The sequence below is a fragment of the Artemia sp. Qi Xiang Cuo genome, chromosome 15 (assembly GCF_049724085.1).
Source record: "Artemia sp. Qi Xiang Cuo chromosome 15, ASM4972408v1, whole genome shotgun sequence".
Classification (NCBI taxonomy): domain Eukaryota; kingdom Metazoa; phylum Arthropoda; class Branchiopoda; order Anostraca; family Artemiidae; genus Artemia; species Artemia sp. Qi Xiang Cuo.
The window spans coordinates 8,819,481-8,837,089 of record NC_142808.1 but is presented as its reverse complement, the minus strand read 5'-3'; the positions used below and the strand labels follow the sequence as shown (position 1 = coordinate 8,837,089).

Below are 17,609 nucleotides of genomic sequence, written 5' to 3'. Positions count from 1 at the left end.
GCAAACCACTCACCGCAGCACCAAGCCACCTGAGGCCAACACAGCTACGCACCCTCCTCCTTCACCCCAATCTATTCAAAGCCTGCCTTTGTACACCCGCCCACGAAGTTCCCATTTCCTTTAAATTTTTCTTGATGACGTCCTCCCACCCCAGACGGGGACGACCTGCTTTCCGTTTAGCCCTAGATGGTTGGCCGAAAAGAACAATCTTCGGCAATCTATGATATATATAATTGCATTACATAATTGTGTAAATTATGTACAATTGTAGATATTTTTTTGTGTGAACTAGCCTGGCCAGCCTTGTTCCAGAAAACTTCTTTATTAACATAATGTTACACTAATTTATGCTCATTCCACATAACTGTAGTATATATTTTATGCACATTGTATGCAACTCTGTGTTAGCCTGGACAGCGTTGCTTTAGAAAACTTCTTTGTTTACATAATTATGCACTAATTTATATATGTGGCACATATATGTGGCACATATATGTGGCACTTTGTTATATAATTTCAGCACATTGTATGTAATTGTTCATAATTTTGTGTGTACTAATCTACACGAGTTTACAAAAAGTTTAAGAGAATAAAAAACGGGTTTAAATTAGATAAAGCATTAAAAAAAAACTTGAAATAATAAAACATCCGAATATTTTGGCTCCACGTCCGGGAGCCCTTTGTTTCTTTTCTCTCGTGTGTGTTAGTTTTAATTTTTTTTTTTTAGATGGTCTGATTTTTTTAGAATTGTTTGTTTTTGTGTTTTTTTTTGCCGAAAACGGCTCCCGGACATAGAGGGGAAATATTCAGATTTTTTGTTATTTAAGGTTTTTTTTTGTGCTTTTTTCCCTGGTTTAACTAAATTAAATATGTTTTTATCTCTTAATTTTTTTGTAAATGGGAAAGCAAAATTAAATCCATTTTTGTCAATTAATTTTTTTTTTGTAAATGGACAGCCTAACTCTGGAAAAATACTTTAAATTAACATAGATAGCCTTGTTCCAGAAAACTTCCTTGGTAACATAAGTATAAATTAATTTAGGTACATTATACACAATTATATTACAAAATTTACACAATCTGTACAAAATTGTATATAATATCATGCATATTAGCTTGGACTAGTTGATACAGAATACTTGCTTTTTGTAAAATAATTATGAATTTCTTAAGTAATATTTCCTTGTCTCATAAAATTCTCGTCCAAAACAGTTCATATCTTAGAGAAAAAAAATGAACAATTAAGGAGTCAAATTAAAGTTCGTTTCTTTTTCTTGAAACTAAAAAAACTGAATAATGCATGTTAGACAATGCTGAAAAGTTCAGAAAAGCTTTATTCTTAAGAATTATAGCCCCCCAAGCATGGGATCTAGTATATTATTAATTTATAAATTTACAGTTAGAATCAAGGGATATGCCCTAAATCAGTATCTGCATCGGCAATAGTAAAAATGGTTCTTATGTTTTTTTATGTTTTTTGTTTATGTTGATGTTTTTTGCTTGTCATAATTTTTGTGTTGTATTAGATATGTGTTTATTGGGTAATCTCCAAGTAGTCATTTTACCTTTGCATAAAATTACTATTGCATTAACCTTGCCTTTCTTTAAGTTTCCAGAGAGCTTTCGTGCACAAAAAGCAAACTACTATCAATTCATGCAAAATATAATATTTAATACTATTTAACTATTCAATACTATTTAACTAATTATCTGTTATATTTAAATACCATAAATACAATTTTATGTAGTCATGGTGTACATTGCTGGTGTATTAATACTATCAAAACACTATTTAATACTGTTTTAGAAGAATTTGTACTTCAAAATATTTACCAGAATTTGGTTTTATCTGAATTTTTATTATTATATTTTAGCTTATTTTTAATGTATTTACCAGATACCGAAAATATTTAACCAGATACTGGATTTACCAGAAAATATTTATCAGAATTTGGTTTTACTCGAATTTGTATTATTATATTTTAGTTTATTTTTAATGTATTTTGTTTAAACTTGTATCTAACGACACACAATTTTGAAGTGTACTTCAAAATTTAAGTTATTTCTTGCTGAAAAATACAATTGTTTTTAGTTAAAAAATGAATCAATTCTTGTTTTTTTTTACCTGTTACTGCAGTTTCTGTACACCCAGCAAACTTATATCTGCAGTAGCACGCCATAGTCATATCGATAGATAGAAGATTAAGACTGATGGCATATTTTTCTTTGCTTTTAGCACTAAATTTGTGCTAGAAAAACGAAAAGAGAAAAAATTGAATCAAATGGCCCATTTCAATTCCAAGCTGTTCTCAAGTATTATCAATGTCTTTGTATGTTTTGTAAAATTTTTAAACTGTATATTTTGTAGATAGAAAAACTGCTATTCTTAACTTTTATCTGTGTGTGTGTGTGTGTGTGTGTGTGTGTGTGTGTGTGTGTGTGTGTGTGTGTGTGTGTGTGTGTGTGTGTGTGTGTGGGTGTGGGTGGGGGTGTGTGTGTGGGGTTGTGTGTGGGTTTGGTTGGGGGTGGTTGTGTGTGAGTGTCGGAGTGTTTGTGAGAGTGGGTGTGTGTTTGTGTTTTGTTGGGTGTGTTGTGGTGTGTTTTTGTGTGTTTGTGTGTGTTTGTGTGTGTGTGTGTGTGTGTGTGTGTGTGTGTGTGTGTGTGTGTGTGTGTGTGTGTGTGTGTGTGTTTGTTTTTGTGTGTGTGTGTGTGAGTTTGTGTGGAAAAAATCTCTTAAGTCTTTTAAAGGAAGTAATAGAACCAGGTGAATGAAACGTTTTGGGAAAAGATTAATATCTATAAAATAAAGTAAAATAATAAAATATGGTTGTTAAATTATGGTAATTATTCTAGTTAAAATTTTTGGTACTATGTAAGTTTTATTTGTACTATGATAGTACTACGGAGTTCAGAATAGTCTAACTTCCATAGTGCTTCAATCTTCTATTTCATCGTTTACTTGGGTCTTGTTACTTACGTAGCGTTAGGGTCAAGTTCCGCCCAAACTCTAATGAACTCATCCAGGTGATGTGCGCCAAGGATAGAAGAATCTCGCGTCAAGTAATCAAAGTTATCCATAATGACGGCTACGAACAAATTTAACATCTGAAAAAAAAAATTCAATTATCTAGGATCACACTAAAAAAAAAGGTTAAACACTAAAAATACTAAAAAAACTAAAATGTTCAAAAGACTAAAAACAAAATAAAACTTAATAATAAATACTAAAATTCTAAGAAAAACTAAATACTAAAATATAAAAAAAATAATATAAAAAGTAAAACAATATAAAACGATAAGTAGAAAATTAAATACATGGTACAAAATACACTAAAAACTACCAAATCAAAGTTATCCATAATGATAGTAAATGAATTTAAATAAAATTTAAGATCTGCAAATGAATACTATAATCGCCTACATATCTTTACAGTTTTATATTTAAATACCATGCATCAAAACCATATAATAATGACTAGCTAGAAATATCTAAACACCGCTACAAAAAGTTTTTTTTTAAATAAGATAAAAATAAACTTGGATAAAATGTTTATGAAATAAAGTTCGCTTAAGACACGCCCAAAAACTATTTAACATGGCAAACAATAGATTTCCAGAAACTTCCGGATATTTTTGCATTAATATTTTAGCTATATATATATATATATATATATATATATATATATATATATATATATATATATATATATATATATATATATATATATATATATATATATATATATATATATATATATATATATATATATATATATATATATATATATATATATATATATATATATATATATATATATCGAATCAGCAATTGAATAAGTTGGAGAACTATGTCTGCAAGAAATGCAATAATTAAAATCCGAAATCAGATGACATAGTTCTCCAACTTATTTAATTGCTGGTTCGTTTTGTTTTTGAGTGAATGAATTGTTTTCTTTTCTTTTATTTCTCAGTTGTTCGCTAGTATCCGTAAATGACAGTTCATAATTTTTTGGATTTTGTGTAAATCGCAGATATTGGCAAATAACTCGCTTTTATGGTTGTTAGGTACTTGATTTTAATTCTTATAATTTTTGGCTTTTATTCAATTTTATTCATCTTTTAAGTTTTTGGTCTTTTCTTTGGTTGTTTTTTTTTTCACATTGACTTTCCGCGTTTGTTTTTTGTTTTTTTTCTTCGGTACTATCCTTGGATACATTATTTCGTTTCGCGCTGAAGAAGAGAGACATTTGTCCTCTCGAAATATTCGCTTTGTTGTGTTTTTTCAGTATTTTCATTTGGCATTTAAAAACCCCATTTTTGCTCGTTATTCTTTCTTTGTGTAAACATGCTAGAGCTATAAGGCCAAAGAAGTGAAACTTTTAGAGTTCAATTTAAAATTACAGTTAAAAACAGTGTGATTCTAAAGAAGAAAAAGGTAATTACAAAAAGAAATTGAAAAATAATAATAAGATAAAAAAAATAATTAAATAGTTCTAAGAAATGAATTCAGATGTACCAAAGCTATGAGGCTGAAGAAATGAGACATTCAGAGGCCAGTTTTATCTTTCTGTAAAAAAAAGTGTTGTTGGTTTTGAATTTGATGCAACAATTAATTCAAGTGGAAGGAATTCAAATTATTTTGGTCTATTAGCTGGAGATCATCGAATTTTCTTATCAAAGTTAGGATCCAATCTGAGATTAGAGAACAGGGTCTTTTTCTTTATCTTCTTTTTTCATCCTTTATTGTGTGTGCGTGTGTGTGGTATGTACTTGAAGAGGTTTAAATTCCATCTGGAAAATACTATCTTAGCAGAGTCCTTCCTATATTTTAATATGTCATAATCTAGATCATGTTTAACAATCTGATTACGTATTGGTAAATGCACGCAATGGCTTTTCTTTTCTTAAATTAAACTTATTTTTGATTTTTTTTTTTATGCTTCTATCACATTGCGCATTTGACTGAAAAGATAAGACAATATGTACTGGAAAAAACGGGCAACCAAAGTACGGAACTGATGTGCTTTGGTAAAAAACTGCATAAGTGCTAGAACTTTGGAAGGCAGAATAGGTGCAACATTACTCATTACTTAAAAGAAGAGGAAAAAGTTTTAAGGAAGAAGAAGATGAAATGAAATGAAAATATAAAAGCAAAAAAATAAAAGAAGAAGATGAAATGAAATGAAAATATAAAAGCAAAAAAATAAAAGAAGAAGATGAAACAGTAAATCACTTTGCGCTGAAATTCTCTGTGAACACCAAGTATATATATACAAGGTGAATTTCCCTGTAAATCACAGGATTTAAAGAGAAAAAAACGAAAAGGAAAATAAACATAATGAAAAAAACTTACGAGGAAAGAACAGAAGAAAATGAAAGATACAAAATAGGCATAGGCTAAATTGGATCCACATTCTTTGTCTTCAATGATAACACCAAATTCATCAGTCTTTAGTGCTCTTGGGTCGCATGGGTGACCTTTAACGCACGATAACATTATAAATGGCCAATTTTCACCTGTTGCACACCTAATGAAAAAAGAAAAAATTTATATTTTTATGTTAATATCTATTTAACAATCAAATTAATCTGTTTTGTTATTATTAAGTTAGTTCATAAGTTTATTAATCCACATTCACAAACAAATAAATAAGTTAAACTACACTTTTGCGTTGGAGAAACATATCGTAACATATTTTATTTTCACTGCGCAATTATTATTTTATATACGAGTACATCAAGTGAATGTTGTTTTTATCATTCTAATTATATATATATATATATATATATATATATATATATATATATATATATATATATATATATATATATATATATATATATATATATATATATATATATATATATATATATATATATATATATATATATATATATATATATATATATATATATATATATATATATATATGTATAAGAGTTTCAGAAACTCATCTCCCAGGAGTAAGAAAAATGAAATAAGATGATATGGATTTTATTTATTCCGGCAGGGAAGATGGGGTGCATAGGCAGGGAGTATGGATCAGGATGAATAAGGAAGCTTCTAATTATTTCTTAGGCCGGGAAAGATATAAATATTAATGTTCTAATTTCCCATTTTACGACTAAAAAAGGGCAGGGTATCAGTAATAATTGTATACATCTCTCAAGAATTGACTGACAGAGAAATTTGTGACTCGGATGAATTTCAAATGTAGTTACAGGAACAAATGACAGGATCCCAGATAGACATATTGTATTTTTATCAGTGGATTTTAAGGCCGATGTTGGTGGGAATAGAAATAGAAGTTAGGATAGATAAATTTGATGTTGAAAAGGAAATTATCAACGGTTATGGACTGCTGAAATTTTGCAGCTAAAGCCATCTAGTTGCAATCAATACGGCATGTGGTCACAAAATGATCCATAAATTAAGATGGTACTTGCATGATGGTAAGACAGCTAACCTCATTGACTATGTTATTTTAAATAGATCAATAGCAGGATTGATACAAGAAACTAGAGTATTTAAAGGTGCTGTTACTAATTTTAAAAGTAAATATCACTATCTAGCAGCGTGAAGAGCTAATTTAGAGTTGAAATTGAGGAAGGATAACTATGTTCCTAGAAGTTATGACCTTTGTAGTCTCCAGAATGAGAATTAGAGAAGAACTTTCTTGAAACAGCTGAATATGACATCCGAAAGCCTAGAAGTGGGAACACTTTAAGTTTGGTAGAAAAAAGATGTCTGTAAAAGAAGGCTTTGTTTGATAGATCTTTCGAGAATAAAAAGAAAGTAAGGGATGCAGAAAAGACATAAACTATAAATGAAAGAGGTGTGAGGTAGAAGCCATGGATAAAAGTTTCGAGCATGTAAAAGATACAGCCAGGCGGCAAAATGGTAAAATATTGTATTGGCATGGGATGAAATTGAGAGCAAGTAGTCTGTCTCAACTTATCCCAGTTAAAGATAAAAATGGGACCTCAATTAGTGATAATAAGACTGTTAAAGAGAGATGGGCAGAATATTGTGAGAATTGGTAGAATTTGAGAAGTTGGTAAGGCTATAAGAGCTTTTGGGAATATTTTTGACAATATAAATAAAACTAAAATATAGATAAAAATTTTACGTACGTATATTCAATATTTATCAACCTATCCAAAACGGAAGCACACGTTTGTGTTTTATGGTAAGAATTGAAAATAAAAATTGAAACGAAAAACACAAAATCAAGTGAAACTAATATCTGAAGTAATTTTTGCAGGTAAATTGTGTTTCAGATTAAATAATAAATTCCAAACCCATAAAAAAACAAAAAACTCAAATTTCAACCTTATGTTAAGTTGAAGGTCCCAGGTCGGAGGTTCCTAAATAGTATATTAGGAAATTAAGGTCTAGAATATTGGATTCCCATAAAAAAATAAAAGCCAATTAACCTTGTCTCTTCCATGGTGGCTACCTATATTTGGAAATAATGTTTAGGTTCCCTGTCGATTCTTTGTCCTTGAGGTTGTCCTTTGTCCATGGTTGTCCTCTGTCCCATAAAAAAATTTAAACCAATTGACCTTGTCTCTTCCATGGTGGCTACCTATATTCTGAAATAGTGCTTAGGTTCCCTGTCGACTCTTTATCCTTGAGGTGGTCCCATAGCCTAAAACTTGGGAGGCTTATATCTCGAATATCGTGTGTCAACTCAGAAAAATAAATTGTAAGGGTTCCATATTGCACGTTGTCTCCTCCACAGTGGCGTCTTTTAGTTTAGCGAGGGTGAACATGCTCTCAATATACGCTCTATCCCTGAGGTAGCCCCAAAGATTAAGACTTGGGAGGCTATTGTATGAAATACCGGGTGTCAACTCACAAAAATAAATAGCAAGGGGTCTATATTTAAGCATTCTCTTCTCTAAAATGGCTTCATTGAGTTTAAAAACAGTGCTCAAGCTTTAAAGTGACACTCTGTCCTTGAGGTAGCCACAAAAATTAAAATTTGGGAGGCTAATATATGGAGTACCGGGCATCAACTCATAAAAAAATAGTAAGTGGTCCATATTTAAGCATTTTCTTCTCCACAATGGCTTCACTGAGTTTAAAACGGTGCTCAGACTTTAAACTGACACTCTGTCTTTGAGGTAGCCACACAAATTAAAATTCGGAACGCTAATGTCAGGATTATCGAATGTCAACTAAGAAATACAAATTGTGAAGGGTCCATATTTCTGCTTTGTCGCCTCCAAAATGGCTTCATTGAGTTTAGCAGCGTTGCTCAGACTCTCAGCTGACACAGTGCTCTTGATGTAATACCAAATAAAAGAAAAAATCTGGTAGTTGCTAAGGTCTGAAATATCTGTAATCCGCTTTAAAAAAAAATACTAAAAAGGTTCATATTTCAGCTGTAATTCATTGAAAATTCGTGTGTTTTCGGGTAAAATCCATAGAGCGTTTGCACCATGGCACCATGGAGGTAGCAAAAGAGCGTTAAATAAAAGCTTGCTAGCTCCCACGAAAACCCACGAGTTTTGACAGGGGTAAACTGTCCCTCCTCCCACTCTAAGAAGTGATATCTGCAAGGAAAAATCCCAAGCTACGTCAATGGGGGCCACATCAACAATAGTACTGTGCCAATAATGCTCAAAATGAATTTTCAGATGTTTCTAAGAACGCTGATCATAGATAAACTGATTAAAATTGCTTCTGAATTGAGTATACCGGGTGAGCGGGTTTACTGATGGAGCTTTTTGAGTCGACGAACCAGTACGGGAAAAGATATAGCGAATTGCTCTCGCTGGTTCCACTCTGAAAAAAAAGTCACTTTTTAATTTCACAATTCCTTTTCTGTAAAAATTTAATTTTACTCTGGAAAGAGTCAAAATTTTCTAGGATGCTGCTTGTCTTGAAAGAATGCCATATAGTAGCCATTTGAAACCTACTGCCCAACTCAATCATCCCACTTTTCAAGTCTTGCATAAGACCCAGCGCCCAATACGAATGCCCGATTTTTGCTGATGCCCCAAAAGTATTGTTACTCAGAAGATCTAGAATAGGGCTAAAAGGGCAGGCTGATTCATTACTAATGACTCTTTCCAGTCTAATTAAAAAAAATTCGTTCTTACAAGTATAATCTGCTGCTTGTAATAGTACAGTCTTCTGACGTTACAGTGGACAAAATTGCATGTGGAAACTATAACAACTAAGGTTCAGACCTGTCAGCTGCAAGCCGCGCAAGATTAGAAAACACCAAGGGTGAACATAACCTTACAAATCAATTACATTTTTTAATGACTGCTCTGTCGGTAACCATATTATGATCAAGTTTAGTCGATCAAGTTGAAAGCTTTAAATTAAACAGCTAGCCAGAGCTTGCTCGTCCCCTCAGTATTTTTTCTGCTACACAAAAATGAAGCTAAATTTAAAACTCACATATAAGACACACGGTATGCACTAGTAAATAAATTCTAAAATTGAGAAACTGACTGTACAATGAAAAAAAGGAAAGGCAGTGTTGCAAGCAGCGTTGCAAGCTAAAGACATAAAGCAAAAATAGACTGAAGCAAACAGTACATAAAAGAAAAGAGAAAAAAATGATAATTTTATATATTTATTAAAAAGACTTGGGTATACTGTATTTTAATTAAAACTTAATCCGCCCATTTTTTTTATACAGTTCTAAGGTGTTAGTCAATTTTTTAGGTTTTATTAGAGAGAAAAATCTATTCGGATCAAAGACTGTAATGGAACCAAAAACAATTTAAGTTGCCTCTTAAAACTTCAACTGTAAAGTTTATTCTGAAAATCCAAGATGGCAAGGGGCATATAGCATGATCTAAGTTGCACTCCTAATTTATCCCTCCTTACGGATTTGAAAAGCTGAACAAAAAACCTATTTCAAAAATTTTAACGATAATATTATGGTACATAGTTTTATGGTTATTAATCAAAATTTTAGTAAAAAGATCAAAACAGCAGAACTTCGGATGCATAATCGAAACCCTTTCAGTATGTGAAGTCTTCAAAATAGAACTAATGAAAAGTAAATCTAGACAAGTGCTAGGAAATTTTTACAATGCCACAAACGCACACACCTCGCTGATTTGAAAACAAAACGAAATCTTTCGAGCAACTGTGTTTAATTTTAGAAAAATTATTTAAAATTTAATTTTAGACATTAGAAATATTTAATAAGGTATATTTTAAGTTTAGCTTTTAAGTGCTTCCAAGAATAACTGTCTTTGCAAGATATTAGATATTGACTGAAGAGGCCACGTTACTAGCCAGACAGTTCACTCTAAATCGCGCTGATCCCTGGCAACAGATGGCCCATGGAAAGAAAACAGACCTATTTGGAGATGCCATCCTTATGGTGGAAGGAAGACAGTTTTCACTGGAGTTAAACCCTGAGGGGTTTCGAAGAACAGAAGGAGCAAAAAATATCCTTCGTCACCCCTACACCCACACAACAGTTCAACCACAGTGGGAAGACGCCTGTACAGGAATAAATATGAAGAATGATTGGCAACTCCCTGTGATAACGAGGGTATCTCTAGCAACACAGGAGGAACTAAGGTATGGTTTTGAGCTACTTAAAATAATAACTGATATTCGATAATAATTTAACATTTGATGTAACTTGCTAAAAAGCAAATCAAAGAGTATAAAAGACGTGCTCGCGCATACCAAGCAGAAGTTATAGACTAAATTGAACTATATTTGAACTTGCCTGAATAACAACATTAAACTCTGAATAAAACTTCTGAAGTTATTATGTCGAGAAATAGCATCATTCGGGTTCAACCCTATGTTACCAAAGACCTAAATAAATAAGGATATAAAAGGGTATGCACAAACAAATTTACATTTGGTTGGCATGAGCTTAACAAATTCAAGAAATTCCTTAGCATTTAGCTAAGTTTGTGTTTAGTGAGTGGATTGTTTTAGTAACGATCAAATTTCATTGTCCATCAGAATTAATAAAAAAAAAAAAAAAAAATTAAAATCCCAATTTAAAAATATTTTAAATAAAATATTTTAATTTTATTTGTTTCTCTGATTTTGAAGCAGTTTTTACAAGATGAATTATACCAAAAGTAGTAAAAAAAGGTAGCAAAAGTCGAGTGTTTATAGTGTATAATGTCCTATATAGGGGTTTTAAACAAGGTGGTTCTAATGGTGTACTTTTTGTTTTGATCTGACTCTTTTTTTTAGGAGTTATGTGTTTTTATATTTCTTAAAATTGGACGTGATCGTCTCTTACTAGGTTGCTAGCTACCAGTGCAACCCGGATGTGCATAGCAAAAAGTGTGTTTTTTAATAAAAATAAGTCTATGTTTAATATGACCAGTACATATCTTGACACATTTATCAGTAAGTTAATTGCAGAGGTGGCGATTTGAGCTCCCTAAAAAAACATCCTTCAAGGTGGAATCAAATTTTTCTTTCCTTAATTATATGTTGAGAACATAAGGTACTGTTACTAAAATTTACTGCATCTAAGGTATCATAAAAAACACGAAAGTAGCAAGGACAGTGTAACTGAAATCTAAATTTTGAGATAGTTAATTGGAAAACAACAAAGCCATAAGTCTTGAAAAATTAGTAAAAATTCAGGATTAAACTCTTGTCGAGAAAGCCCTTGCTATGCAGTTATGCAGTTTATGGTAGTAGCGGTTGCCTAATTCCAAAAGAAATGTGGGCAAAAAATTATGAAAGTAGCAAGGACAGTGACAATGAAATTGGATTTTTTGAGATGGTTAAATAGAAATTAACACAGCCATATAAGTCTCATAAAATTAAAAGGTCCTTCATATGTAGTTATATAGTCTATGGTAGTAGCGGGAGACCAATTCCAAAAGAAATGTGGCTTAAAAATCAGTTTCTGGTTTTACCGGGTAAAAAATTCAGAAAGCAGTGTGGGTTAAAAACCAGTTTCTGGTAATAGAGGGCGCCTTATTTCAAAAGAAATGTGGATGAAAAAATCAGCAAAAACACTTAAAGAACACAACATCAAACAGCGTAAGAAAGTTTAGCTTTGCTCTGAAGGTGTAGTTGTCTTTGGGAGTCAGTAAATCCTTAACGTTTCAATTTTTACGGACGAAAATCACTGTCATATATAAGTAACCAGTTTTGCTTATTCATTTTCACAGGTCAACGTGGCAACACTAACGATCATGTGATTTTCTTATTGATTAATTTATGGTTTATAATTATAATAGCTTTTAGTAAAAATTCTCACATGTAATTTTCAGACGTAATTCTCACAAAAACCCAGAGATTTCAATATTTTGAAACAACCAAAAGAAATACCATCGGAGATAGCGGTTTCTAAGAATGAATAGACCAATGATGGCAGGGGCCAAAAATAGTTTTAATTTAATTACCTGGGTACTTTAAGTGGTTAATCCGGAAGGAAGAAGAGGTTTTTTTATTTATTTATGCTATAGAGAGGTTTGATAATGGCTAGCTCATTCAAGAGTACCCGTTAAAGTTGTTCTCAGCGGAAGAGAGCAGCTGTTTAAAAAAAGGTATTACTTCGACAAAAGTTTCGTGGTTCTCAAATATTACCTCATTTTGCAATTATTGAAGTTTTTTAGCCTAACATTGAAGGAAAGGGAACAAGTAAACACCCCTAAGCATCCATGAATACATTCCATTATGTAAGGGAATTAGCTAACCAACCCTTAAAAACAAGGGAGTGATGAAAATTTTTTTTTTTAACTCTCTTGGGTGTGGAATGACGCATTTGGGAGTCTCTTGGGTAGAATAATTTCTCTGAGGTATTACTTGGGCATTTTAAAGACGGCAACAGGGGATGGGGGTTATTGAAATAGTAATATCTACCCTAGGAGGTCCAAATATATATCAAAAGAGCTTTTAATATTCTAAATTAATACAGAACTCTCAAAAATATATTCTATCATGGCATCAATCCCCAGTCACGTAAAGAAAGAATGAATTAGGGGACAGCCTCAATTATTTTAATAAGGAGGGCTCTAAGTTTAAAAACTCCAAAACCAGTGAATATCTCAAAAATATATAAGAAGCTATTGTAACACCCCTAATATAGTGAGAGAGGGGGAAGATAACAGATAACCGAAAGTATCACTACCCGCGTATACTCTTACCTAAAATTGAACTTTTATTTACGTTCTCAACTAATTATGAAAAATTTGACTCCATTCTAGAAGCTGTTTTTTATGTGCAATGTGAATACCCCTTAAAATGTAAGAAAAGGTTACTATATGCGAATACTAGTTCATCAAGTAGAGCCATCTATAAACACAGTGACACTACACATATTCATGCTTCCATAAGGTGGACACATTTAACACAGATGCAATTTACTACATGGCCTTCTTTTCTGGGGATTAAGAAAGAAACCACAGTCATGCACTTGGACAAGCTCCATTTCTTTAATTTTATTGGAAATTTATATTTTAGCTGGTTTTAGTTTTTATTAAAAGCAGTTAATTTCTTGGAGAGCAATGCCTTTCCATTTACATTTGGAACGAAATGAAAATGTTGAAAATCGAGTAAAAGTTCAAATAAGACAGTAAAAAAAGAAAAAAAAGACTTATTTTACATACAAATAATCCGCATATTTTGGAAAATCCAAAATCTAAGCTCTTATTCTTGTGTATACAATTTTTTTTTAGCTTTTTTCATTGTCATATTAAATGTTTTACTCATTGTTCAGTATTTCTACTTCGTAATAATTGTGAAAAGCAAGTTTTTCATTTCGCTCATAATTGCAGTTCATTAAATCGAGTTAACTAAATTGTAAACAAGTGAATCTTTCAAAGTTCATTCAAGTGATACTTTCTTTTCTCCAGAAAAGAGGTGGAATTTCTAAGCAGTAAATCCTACAACGGTTAGAAACTTCTAAGACGGGTAAGTATTAACGGTCACACGATCCGGGGATCTGTTTCTACACCCACTCACCGAAAAAGTAACAGTAAACCAGCAAAAAATGACTGGAAGTTGTTGTGCCTATTTAAGGCCGAATCAGGATCAAATTTCATGTTCCCAAATACCTATTATATAATAAAAATTGTCATTAAAATATGTCACACATATTTAAATATAAGCCCTAGGCAGAGTTTTACCAACGAGAAACAGATAGTTCACTTCTAAAAAAAAGTGTTATGACTATTTTTTTTGTTCTTCTTGTTGCGTATTTTTTATTTTTTATCTCTTATTATATCTCTTTTACATATTATATATCTTATTATATATTTTTATATATCTCTTCAGTTATTATTTGAGATTCTTCTTATTTGTAAATCTAAAATTTTAAATGAATGTGTGAATACACTGTCTATTAAAATAATTTATGAGGAACATGTATCAAAATACAAATAGCTAATGTGAAAATACATCACAAAATAAAGTAATTAAAGCATATTTTTCAAAAAAAAAAAAAAAACAGGATGGTTTTGTCTGTTTTCTCTTATAAAATTTGTGCAATGAAAATTTAGCACTTTTGTAAGATACTTTATATCAAAATAATTCCATAACAAACTCAATAAATAACCGGAATAACTGATTAGTAACAGATGTCACGGTATAAAAATTTAATAATAGCTTAAACTACTGTAAGAGTTTTTATAACTGTATAACTATTGTTATAGTTTACCACTATATAACTATAGTGGTAAACTATAAAATTAAATAGCCATCAAGTTGAATTTGTAAAAGACGTAATAATCTATAAAATTAAAACTATTAGAATAGATTTCCTTATTTGAATTTTTAATATATGCCGTATCATATCTAAATACTAATTTCTAAAACATGATTAGACATGTTGATAATATAAAGATTACTGTCTATAAATTACTAATTAAGATTACTAATTAACTGTCGTGTTAAGATAACTAATCAACTGTTGTGATATAAAAATACTAATTACTATCGGAATGGGAGTTGAACCAAAGAGTAACACGTGGCTCACAGGTAAAATATCTTTCAGTAAAAAATTATTTTCAACAGACTTAATCGCAGAGGTGTACCAATCGGACAAAGATATATCCAGGGTGGGTTAACCGAGTTTGACCCCCGCCCCCCGAAGTTTTTGGCTGACTTGTAAAAAAGTAACAGAATGCATATAAACTAATTTTTAATACATATTGTAAAGGTTTTTGTACCCCCACCCCCTGCCCTAAAAAATAAACCACCCCTGCACCGGGATCTGGATACGAGCTTATTTTGAAATAACTCAAAATCCGACAATGTTACCCCATAAGTATGCCACTTAAACATTAAATAAAAAGGAATTAGATACAAAAATCAAATATCTGTTGCTACTGTCTGGGGCAATTTTACTAACTTTAGCATCAATTGCCTAAATTGTATTTTTAAATAAAATACAAGGGTAGAATCGAAAGTTATGAGATTCTTATAAGAGTTTAAGTTTTGGCGATTTAAAAAGGCAAAAAAACTTATTAGATACTGCTAGCGCCACTAACAGTACAGCGCTTGCCGAATCCATCACAAAATATGAAACTTCATTCAAACTTCAATGAAACTTCATTCACCTATTCAATATGTGATTCTACACCATTAATATTAAAAGTTTTCTATAAATGATAATTAATAAGCTTTTTTTCAAAACCAATTTTACGTCAAGATGCAATCTTTACAAAGTAGGCCTAGGTTATCTTGGAAAAATTTTTGGCAGTTTAATTAAGATGGTTAACTCTAAACTAGTAGTCCTGCTGATAACACATTAGCGCGCAACAACAGCTTTTTTCTTTAGCTCTCCCCCTAAAATAAAAGCACAATAAGAAAAAAAAATAAGAAAAGTATACAACAGTTTAGGGTCGGCTATAAAGGAAACGATCGCACCATGCCAAATGACGTTTAGGATTTATTATTTTTTTTTTTACACTAGCACCAGTAGCCACCGACACTAACACGAGTAACCACCAATATAAGACAGGGGTGGATCCATTATTTTTTTAGGGGGGGGGTGCAAATTAGGTCGATCCGAAAAAAAATTAGGGAGGGGGGGCAAAATAGGTTGATCCGATAAACTTGCGTTAGGATCAAGTTCAATAAACGCAAACTTGAGTTAATTAAGTAAATTACACTACTATAGACTACGCTAGGGGAGGCACCCCTAGCCTCCTTGAATCCGTCACTGGTATAAGAGTATCCACTCATAAACATTTTCCATGCTCTTTGAATGGCTTTTTATAAAATAATTATATCAAATGGTAAGTCGACTCCCTGGTAAAATTATGTTTCAAGCTATTGTTATAACTTGATCACCAATTTGAGGTGAAGAAAGATGTGTTTTCAAACTAAGTGTTACAATTAAAATCTTACCTGCATTCCAATTATAGCATATATGAAGAATAGCATACCAATAAGAAGACAAACATAGGGTAAGGCCTGCAAGAATTAAATCAGTCACAAACACAAAATAGCACACCGATTAAAATACAAACATAGGGTAAGGCCTGCGAGAATTAAATCAGTCACAAACACAAAATAGCACACCAATTAAAATACAAACATAGGGTAAGGCCTGCAAGAATTAAATTAGTCACAAACACAAAATAGCACACCAATTAAAATACAAATATAGGGTAAGGCCTGCGAGAATCAAATCAGCCACAAACACATATAAAGAAAATAGAATTTTTAAGAAGTTTATATTTTTGTTAATGTAATGATAATTGTTTTCGGGAGAGAGAAAGGGGATCCGGTCTGAAAAAGAAACTCCCTAAAAGACAAGAAGCCTTAAACTTTTCTGGATAGTTAGGGCTGGCTTTAGACTTCTGTGAAGGGCTGGAACATATTGAATTGTATTGGATGCCTCAGAGGTATAGGTGTTATGTGTATGGTTAGGGGTTATATGACGTTAATTGACCACTGATTAGCATTCTGAACGCTTTCGACTACGAACTTTATGGCGATTTACGGGTCTTCTGTTTGAAACATATTTTTTAGCCAAAATCCACTCTAGAATTACTTTAGCATTCCAAACAGCTTTTGCATACAATATATGGTGACAAATACCTGTTTGTTTATTCTCTAATAAAAGGAAGTTAAAACCAAATCGATCGCCACAGATACTTAGAAACTCGAGTAAATAATGCCAAAAAACTCCATACTCTCCAAATTTAAAATAAATTTCTGATACATGTCCTATTTTGTTTTAAAGATTTAGACATAAGGACTACAGATATTAGCTCCCAAAAACGAACTTTATTAAGTTTAACCTTAATCATTCTTGAAATACTATTTCTTAACCAACGCCAACTTTAAAAGTTTTTTTTAATGTTTATTTCATATAGCTTTTATTTATAAAATATACACACATCAGGGTTTTCTTAGTTTTTGAACTTAAAATTGTAACTTAAAATAATTTTGGAACTTAAAATAAAATTGTTTTAGAATTTAAAGAGCGTTCGAGCATTCCTTACGCGACTTATCCACTTAATACTAATTTCCCCGGATGTAATCTGTAATAGATAATAACAAATTCTTACCAGGCAACATGTCAACTGATACGTTATAGGCAAAATCACGTGTACTTCCTTGTAAAAACAGCTTATTTGCAAACCCCTGAAGATGTGTTACATGTCAAAATTTACTCTCCATTTTGTTC

The 17,609-nt window shown here is 31.5% G+C and overlaps 1 protein-coding gene across 1 annotated transcript in view; it reads right to left on the bottom strand.

The window, feature by feature from the left end:
- Positions 1 to 17,609, bottom strand: part of cac (calcium voltage-gated channel subunit cacophony) — a 534,146-nt gene that overhangs the window by 97,024 nt on the left and 419,513 nt on the right. The window contains exons 30-33 of the mRNA XM_089100885.1: positions 16,322 to 16,387; positions 13,934 to 14,025; positions 5,354 to 5,528; positions 2,978 to 3,105 (exon numbers count right to left, since the gene is read on the bottom strand). Coding sequence (XP_088957011.1) covers positions 2,978 to 3,105; positions 5,354 to 5,528; positions 13,934 to 14,025; positions 16,322 to 16,387 — 461 coding nt within the window. The remainder of the gene's footprint in view (positions 1 to 2,977; positions 3,106 to 5,353; positions 5,529 to 13,933; positions 14,026 to 16,321; positions 16,388 to 17,609) is intronic.